This window comes from Helobdella robusta (genome assembly GCF_000326865.2).
Source record: "Helobdella robusta unplaced genomic scaffold HELROscaffold_54, whole genome shotgun sequence".
NCBI classification, from domain to species: Eukaryota; Metazoa; Annelida; class Clitellata; order Rhynchobdellida; family Glossiphoniidae; genus Helobdella; species Helobdella robusta.
This window is the reverse complement of record NW_008705287.1, coordinates 875,830-885,824: the sequence shown is the minus strand read 5'-3', so window position 1 is coordinate 885,824 and position 9,995 is coordinate 875,830. Positions and strand designations below refer to the sequence as shown.

The window sequence follows — 9,995 nt, the reverse complement described above, 5'->3', positions numbered from 1 at the left end:
TGCCTGAGTGTGTATAATCATAAGAATCATGTCTCGTGCTGCTATCACGCGACGCCAGGGTTTGAATACTGTCTGTCCGAAACTCAGAGACTACCGTACGTGTATGATGCGGGGCTTGCGCGTGAATACATGACATCACATATACATGGTGTCGTGTAATGTGGTGTGGATTATGTGCGGCACGAAAGTTTAATCGCAAGTAGAGATTAACATGTTAACAGCTCTGCCTTTGACGAAAATGCATTATAACGAATAAAAAATATTTAATACTCAATTTATGTATACGTACGACGTACGTGGTGTGCATATTTGTGTGCGTGCATGTGTGTGTTTTATGACATTAACATTGATGAAGAAGTTGATGACATGACAGAAAAAATGAAACATTGAAACATGCCCATGATGATGATGATGATGATGATTATGATGATGATAATGACGACGACGATGATGATGATGATGGTACAGACACACCCATGATGATGATGATGGTAAGAAATGAAATGATGATGATGATGGTGACGTTAATTAAAAGTTAATAAAGTAATTAATTAGTTAATAATGAATGTGCACCTTCATATTTGTTTCCCCGCCATTCATTCATTCCTATCACAATTGATTTATTTCCACGCCAGCTACAAACATCAGGTTAATTATATCGTCCTATGCATAATTCAATATGCAAACATTGAAACATGCCTTTATGTATGTATGTATATATGTATGTTTGTTTGTATGTATGTTTGTTTGTATGCATGTAGGTATGTATGAATGTTTGTATGTAAATATGAAAATATGTATGTATGTATGCATGTATGTATGAACCCATAATTGATTAGAACTATAAGGAAGTAATAATCATATCCGGGTTTAGCTTTAATCTATGTTAAACGCTTCGCACAGACAGGTATTTTAACGCTCCATTCAAAATACAGAAAGAATTATATTTTTGAAATAAAATAGAGAAAGATTGATTTACATAACTCTTATCTAATGGGTCACCCGATACTTCTACAATCCTGCTACAGAGTTCATTCAGAAAACTCTGAGTCTGAAAATCGGTTGGACCAAAGGTCTCAATACAGACTGGCTGAAAAATTTTGCTTTCTGCAAGAGCCGCATATTTTGAATTTTTAAAGTCTGCGGCTCTTAAGGCAGCAGCACCCGCCTCATGGGAGGTAAGATTAATGTACCTTTCAGCCATGGTATGGGGGAACGTAACATCCCATGCAAGGGAACGTCCCTGCGCCCATGGAAAAATAGTATACCCGTCGGACCTGAGGCTACCTTTCTCCATGAAACTTGTGGGTTTTTTAATTGTGAGTATGTTTGCCCTCTGAAAGCACCTGACCAAAAAATTGTTCATGGCCGAGTGTCGAGCCTGTCTGCCAGGGCCCAACCGACAAGAAAGACCATGGTAGCCCAGGGGTTTAACATTAGCCCCACATAAACAAACATACTCGGTTAAAATGGGTAAACTGAGTCTCAGTCCCAAACTGACACGAACACAAGAGTCGTCCAGCCTGGTACCATTGGCGGAGTTTAGGACAGCCTTCAACCAAGATGATTCCAACTCACTTTTTACAGCCATTATCCTGGCCTTATCAAAATTTGATTGGTTCAAATCTAGTAGCTTAGTAACTGAGCTGCTGATAAATGGAGCGTTCCACTCCTTTTGAGAACGGGTTTCGATACCAATCTCCGCACCGTGGACGGTCCAGAACCCATCAAAAACTTGGGTCCTAAAATTGTCGGAATATATTTTATCCCTGGGCAACAACAAATTGTGGAAAGGAACCGTGGCAGCAGCAGAAGCCAAGAAGGCAGAAGGTGCTAAATCCATCACGGTACCTAAACCTAAGCCACCAACAGAGATGGGCAGGGTTGCCCGTAACCAACCTTTCGGGTCAAGGGAAACGTTGAAAATCGATTGGAAGCCGTCACGGAGAGTTTGATCAAAACATTGAAGCATCAAATTATCAAAGCTGGGCGACGTTCTTAAAAAAAGTCAAACGAGGCAAGTACGCCAGAAAATATTACGTTTATTGCAAGAAAATAGGAAAGAGCCTTGAAAGTCGATGTCAATTTTAGGAAACAGTTTAATTTTGAAAAAATTTTCTTTTAAGTTTGGATAATTTGTGAAGAATTCGCATTTTTTAAAGTTTAATTTCAAACCCAAATCAGTCTCACGACCCATAATTGAATCCAAATCCCTCAGCACATTTTCAATCTTTCCACCAAGTAAAATGTCATCCATGTCATGGCGACAATGAGTTTGGATTAAAAAGACTTCAACAGAGGGTTGATTGCAAGAGAGAAGAGCAATGGACCCAGTGGGTCACCTTGCTGAACTCCTTCCTCTGACAAAATCTTTGTGCCACTAAAAACAGAATGGATGGCTTATCATAAGCCGACAAACAGAAGTTGTACAACTCTGGCACAACCGATTTCACAGTGGGCAGCAAATGATCCCGCCTTAGAGAGTTAAACCCATTGAAAAAATCAAGTTTCAAAAAAAATTCATCATCATCCATGTTTTCAACAAAACGTCTAGCGGCGTGAATCGCTCCCTCTGCGCCACCGCTAACACCAACGCCTACTTGCTGAGGTTGAAGAAGGGGAAAAACTCTATCTTTAATGATGTGCATGGCAAATTTCGCAGCCAAACGCCTCCAAACACAACCAACTACAATTGGCCTGATACCCCCATCTTTTTTTAACAGAGCAACCAGTCTTCCACCAAACAAATAAGGAGCCATCACCGGCGGACAGTTCCCGCTTAGAATCAGGTTGACAAATGAGGCAATCAAATTTACTAGTTCAGAAAAGTCTGCCTTTGAAGACGTAACGTCTCTTAGATGTGCAGGCGTGAGACCATCTCTGCCGTCAGAAGTTCCCTTAGGAAAAGACTTTAAACAGTGCAGAACCTGTTGTGAATTAACCGTTAAGCTTGAAGCCTCTTTGGGTGAACATTCCTTTCTGTTTGAGGGAGCATTTGGATGTTTCTCCCTTAGGGAACCTATGGTTTCTTCCGTAACCGGTGCAACTGTATCCGTTGATGTCAATAGTTGTAGAGCGTTTCGAATGTTAACTTTTTCAATCTTTAAATCTAACGGATAATATCATTTTAGCTTCGGCTGCAACGTTTTTGCTAAACTTAACAACAGGCTCCAAGGATTCCACCATCTTCTCAACCTAACATCCGCCGAATGCATCCAATCTCTGGGTAATAACACATGTATGCATGTATGCATGTATGTATGTATGTATGTATGTATGTATGTATGTATATATGTATGTCTGTCTGTATGTATGTATGTATGTATGTATGTATGTATGTATGTATGTATGTATGTATGTATGTATGTATGTATGTATGTATGTTTGTATGTTTGTATGTATGTATGTATGTATAAACCAAAACATGATGAGTGACACTGAACCGTCAAACATCTTGTAACAAATGGATAAACACTTTGATTTGTCGTTAATTGCACATGTCGGCATTCAGTTGGATATTTTCAAGCACACAGACACGCAGGAACCGCTGCAACAAGCACGAAATGTGGTTAGTTGCAAAAAACAGTTTCCTGCTGTCGCCTGATCTGACGCTGATCATTTTACATATTGCCTTAAGAAATTTAAGGGTATTGGGGTCCATCGGGCCGAGAACCTCGCTACATATTGCCAAGAATTCCATTGAGGGGAGGGCGTTCCCATATTTTTTCATTTTCTCGTCCGCTGCCCTGGCCGCGGCCAAACCGCATTCTTTACTTGTCAGGTTTACATATCGTTCGGCAAGGGTGCCAGGGACCGTAACATCCCACGCCAAACATCTACCGGCTCTCCAAGGTATTAGTGTGCATCCGTCCGGGCGCCTACCATCATGCGCAGAAATACCGGATGGTTCCTTGAGAACTGGGATTGAAGCCTTGGAGAAGAGTCGACAAATGTAGTCGTTTAATGCTGAGTGACGTAGTTGACGGCCCCCACTCAGGCGACAAACCAAACCGTGGTGCCCAAACTCGTCCGCCCCAGCGCCACATCGGCACGTGTATTTATTTTGAATGACCAGGCCAAGTCTGAAGCCAATGGCAAATCTCACAGACTCGTCGTCAAGCCTGGTGCCCACAGAGGTGTTGGGCCATGATCTCAACCACCCACAGCTGGCAACGCTGGACATGGCTAACAAACGAGCGGTGGAAAAGTCGTCGCCGCATGAAGACAACAAATTTTGAAAGATCTTTTTATATTCTTCGTTCAAAATTTGGACGTGCGTACGGTCCCCCGGGGCTGACACTGGGGGAAGAATATCGCGGCAACGAAAAAACCGGTGGAGCAGGGAAGACTGCAGGTCGAGAGTGGCAGCGGCAGAAGAATTATAAACAACAGGAGCCAGCTGAACCACGCTAAGCAACCCCAGCCCACCAAATCGCACCGGCAGCTGAGCCTGGGACCAACCACTGTCGGTCAATTGAACATTGCAAATCGACGACAGGGCGGTGCGCAGGGCTCTGTCAAATTTGCCTAATTTAGAAAGATCAATGTGTTTGGATGTACGCAGGAAGTACATCAATTTGGGCAAACTAAGGATAATAGTCAAGGCATCATGGGCCAAAAGACAGGAAACACGACCCAGGGCGAATTTGAGCTCAGAGAGCTTTGGTCAAAAAACTTTATTTGGTAATCGCCCTCGACCAAGGGTGTGCCTAAAAAACTCAGTTCTGATGCACCAACTCTGGGTATTCCAGCCAGCGCATGTGGCACCTGAAATAAACTTTGGCAGTGAAGTTCGCATTTCTTAATGTTTAACTCTAAACCAATTGCAGCGGAGTTATGCTTCAGATATTCGTAGCTATCGGCCAGAGTTGGGCCGTCCGAAGCAATGCTGATATCATCCAGATAAGCGCAAACAAAAATAGACGAAGTTTTTTCTAAGAGTGAATGAAGAGTTAGTGCGAACAGCTAAGGACCAAGGGATCACCCTGCGGTACCCCCTCGGACGATTCTACAACTCAAGAGTGGTAGCTAAAAGAAAAGACTCCGCCATAGGCAGAATGGCAAAAATTATAGATATTGGGGCAAAAAAGTTTAACAGCCTCCAACATCGAGTCTCTTCTCAAAGCGTTGAAGGCATTTTTAAAGTCCAGTTTCAGAAACCCCCATTGATCGTGGAAGTCGGTGACCAATCTTCGAAACGCATGAACAGCGGTTTCAGCGCCACCCTTAATCCCGACACCCAACTGAGTCGGGTAGAATTTGGTCTTGAGTTCGACCACGACCAGGGCCAAGGCACATTTGCCGGTCAACCTCCTCCAAACGTTCCCGACCGCAATCGGTCTGACCCTTCCGTCTTTTTTATTTAAAGCTATTAGCCGGCCTCCAAAGAAGAACCGGCGGACGGAGAGTGGGCAAGCTCCAAATAGGATCAAATTAATGAATTGGGTTTAGGAGTTCAGTGTGTCTTCGATTGACAAGGGGCCAGAAAAAACATCCTTAAGGTGCTGGGGTCGTAGGCCATCCAGACCTCCGGAAGAATCGTTTTTGAACGATTTAACGGCTCTCAGCACCTCGGCGGGAGAAACGCAACCAACCGTTGGTGCCAATGCGGGGAAGAACCGCCTGTCTACCGGAATTTTTGGGTGGATGGAACATAATTTATCGAAAGTGGCTGACGAGCTCTCCGCCAGGCCCTCTGGCGAACAGACAAGTCTGACAGCCGAGGACAGGTTTCCCTGTTCAATACAAAATGACACAGCGTTGATCCACCGATCGGGGTTGTGCTTTTGTGATTTGGCATTATTGAACCCATCAAAGCACAGTACCAGGGTTTCAAGACCAATAGTTGAATATTCGCTTAGACGCTTGTTGACCAGATTGCCCTGGTTGACCTGGCGACGCTCTCTGGAAGTCTTCTGTAAGACGTATGGGACAAAACAGTGGAGTCTAACCCAGTCAGCCGGGTCACCAGGGTCATTACAAACAGCCGTCAGCAAGGCGTTCAGATCATGTGCAAACTTCTCCCTGCATGGCTTAGGGATATGGTCGTACACCGGTACACATTTCAGCGCGGCCGTCAGCTTTTCAAAAACACCAGAGTAATCCAGGTCGAGAGGATCACCAGAGACCGATGCGGCCGTCGACCGTGTGGATAACCTAGGCTTGGGGTCGGGTGCGGCATCGAGAGGCGAAGCAGCCCTTGCGCCCGATGGATCAAATTTTTTCCGGAACCCCGAGCATTCCTGTCCTTTCACTTTACCTCCGTGCCGACATAACTTCCCGTCTGGAGTGCTTCTGTAGTGGTTAAAGCAGACGGGGCACTGTTGTAACGTTAGAGCCATATGTGATTAAAAACAACCAAGAAACGAAGGAAAGGAAACAAACCAAGTGGGGTGGATGGATGAATGAATGGATGAACAAGCGAATGACCAAATGAACGGGCGAGCGAACAAACGAATGAATGAGTGAATGAATGAAGGAATGAATGAGTTAATTACTGAACGGGCGAGTGAAGGAAAAAAAAAGAATGAATGAATGAATGAACAAACGAACGAATGGATGTATGTATGTAGGTATGTATTATTATTATTACAAGTCAATTTGTACAGCGCTAATTACTAAAAAAAGATCTCAAAAGCGCTCCCTAAAATAAATGAACAAACCAAACATTAATCAAACGAAGACAAAGACATTGTTAAATCTGCAAAAATAAATGAGTCTTCAGCTCCTTTTTAAATAAAAACAATGATATATCTGGTCTTCTTAGAAACGCCGATAGACTGTTCCAAACCACCGGTCCAGCAACAGCAATATTGCGTGATCCGGTCTGTAAATTTGTTGTCGGCACAACTAGGAGGTTCATGTCATTTGATCTCAACTGCGAACCCAACACAGATGTTTTTCTGATGAACAGTCTGCCAAATACTGTGGTGCTAAACCATGTAATTACCGAATCGTTAAGACAGCAATTTTGAAAATTATTCTTTTTTCAATTTTTAGCCAGTGTAGGTCATTCGAGATTAGAGTCACGTGATCGAACTTCAGATTTTTTGTGACAAGTTTTGCAGGTCGAGTTTGAATAGACTGAAGTACAGCTATTGATATAAACAGTTACAATAATCTAATCTGGATGTAATAAAAGCATGTACCAGTGTTTCCATGCTAGATCTGTTCAAATAGTGCCGAATCTTGTAGAATTTTCTGAAATGCATCAAACTTGCAATTGATAGCGACTTTATTTGATCCCGGTTCAACATCAAGGAATTGCTCAACATCCAACGTTCAATTTCTATCAAACAACCAACAAGTTTATCAATCTCAAGCTGAAATGTCTCTGGATGACCTGTAGCAACTATCTGTATGTCATGTATGTATATATGTATGTATGTATATATGTATGTATGTATGTATGTATGTATGTATGTATGTATGTATGTGTGTATGTATGTATGTACGTATGTATGTATGTATGCATGTATGTATGTATGTTCGTCTGTTTTTTGGTTAGTTTGCTTGATCGTACCTATGTATGTCTGTATATACCATGCATGTATGTGATCTTTAATATATTTACATACAGAACATACAAATATGTGGCACTCATATTTGCACACATGCACCAGCATACACAAATGCACATGCATGTATGCATGATACAAAATGACAGTTTTACAAGCATACAAAAAAATGCAGCTGCAACAAAGTTATACTTGCATGGACTAAAAAAGACATCATTTTTGTACGTTTAATACAAAAAGCTATACAAACAGGTAACATACAAACTACGGGCTATCAGGCATACAAACAACAAACAAACATCAAACATACAAACAAACAAACAACAAACAAACAAACAAAATAGATGCAAGAACAACAAAAACATACATGGTGAAAATAAAGAGAGCACACCTGTGTTAAGAACTCCAATTATTGACGATTACCATGTTAATGGTTGTCGTTCATAACAACAATAATACAAATAATTATAATTAATGTAATTACTACTACAACTACTACTACTACAACTACTACTACTACCACTCCTACTAATATTAATACTGCTACTATTACTACTACTACTACTACTATTACAACTACTAATACAACAACAACAACAACTACAACTACTTCTACTACTACTACTACTACTACTACAACCACTACTACTACTAATGAAAACATATTTTATTCATTCACTCAACAAAACAAGAAAACAAATGATGAAAAGAAATGTCTAATAATGCGAATTAAAATAAAATGTATTAAATAAAAAAATAATTAATATATACATATATATATATATATGTGTGTGTGTGTGTTTGTGTGTGATGATAATAATAATAACAATAAAAACAATAATTATAGTAATAATAATTACAATAATAGTAATAATAATATAATTATTATTCTTATTATTATTATTTGGTCAGAGGAGCATGAAATCGTCAACCTCCATGATTAATCTTTCCATGTTTGCTCGGTCAATTTTGGCGGAAGGAGGGAAAAAATTTTTTTAATACGATTTTAATTGATGATGATGGTGGTGATAGTGGTAGTGACGGAGATGATGATGATGAAGATGATTGTGATGATGATGATGGTGGTGATGACTATAGTGATGATGATAATGAGGATGATGATTATGATGGTAATGATGAGATGAAGACGATTTTATTTTAAGTTATCCTGTCGATGAAATTAATAATGATGCTGGTTATAATGATGACGTTGTTGTTGATGATGTTGTTGATAATGATGATGTTGTTGTTGTTGACGATGATGATGTTGTTAATGATGATGATGATGATGATGGCGAGGGGAAAAAATGATGACGATGGAAAAAATATTGGAAGAAGATCAGAGCGAGCAGATGATATTCTTTTAATTGATGCATATTATCGCTGGGCGAGAACAAAAAAGTAGATGCGTGTCATCATCACCATCCTCAACACCACCATCATCAACATCATCATCAACATCACCATCAACATCATCATCTACGTCATCATCAACGTCATCATCACCATCCTCAACACCATCATCATCAACATCATCAAATGTTGTGCACGTGTGGCAAGTCTAGCGACACACGTACAAGCATGTATAATAATTTGTAAGTGCGTTTCAAGCAGACGGCATTCAACGGCATTCGAAGGAGGTCAACCAGCATTAGCAATGAATGAGGCGAGACATGGCAGAAACCCTACCGTCCGAGCTAAGCTAACAATGGTAGTAATAACTTATGAGGATTTACATATCACCATTTTTTTCACCAGCATTGCTTTTACCTCCTCCCCATCGTAACATAATCACATTACCACTAGCCATCACCACAATCGTTAACCTCTTCTTCTCCTTCATCATCATCATTTTCACCAGCACTACCATCATGACCATCATCACCATATTTGTCATTTTCATGATGTTCGTTTGAAGCCAGCAAAGAAGGAGACATCGGCATCGTTCGATCGCTCCTTCCCACAACAGCAAGCGGGCAACACGCGCAGAGGTGGACATGGGTCCATTTTTACTGACCCAACCCAACCCAACCCATCACTTAACTCAACCCATCCCAACCCAACCCGCCTGAAAATGCAACTTTTCAACCCAACCCGACCCGACCCAACCCACGACCCATCTGCACGAGTCGCAATTTTACCAAACAGGCAAATTTTTACAAATGATATTTAAAAAGCAGAACTCAAAAATACAAGATCATATGTGTAATAAAACACACTGGTGAAGTAATCACACTGCAAGTGTAATAAAATAACATGAAAATTAATTAAAAATTAAATGTTACTAATATTTTCCCACAACAACGTCAGAAACATCAAACTTTCCATATTTGGCACCTAACTCAACACAGCTCTGCATCAAATTGAGAAGCCCTTTATTTTCAACAGATTTGAATGAGTGGTAACCATCAACACAGAAAAAGATTTGTCTATGCTTCAACATCATTAATTCTTGAGGAGACCAGTTGAATTTTTCGT

The 9,995-nt window shown here is 40.8% G+C and overlaps 1 protein-coding gene across 1 annotated transcript; it reads right to left on the bottom strand.

The window, feature by feature from the left end:
• Positions 1-663: 663 nt before the first annotated feature.
• HELRODRAFT_179478 (hypothetical protein) lies at positions 664-6,341 on the bottom strand (the record flags this gene model as incomplete). Its single annotated transcript, XM_009028309.1, has 6 exons — positions 664-699; positions 980-1,997; positions 2,722-3,046; positions 3,201-3,222; positions 3,611-3,878; positions 5,476-6,341. 6 exons carry the CDS (start codon positions 6,339-6,341, stop codon positions 664-666), a joined length of 2,535 nt encoding a protein of 844 aa, XP_009026557.1.
• Between the last annotated feature and the right edge of the window lie 3,654 nt (positions 6,342-9,995).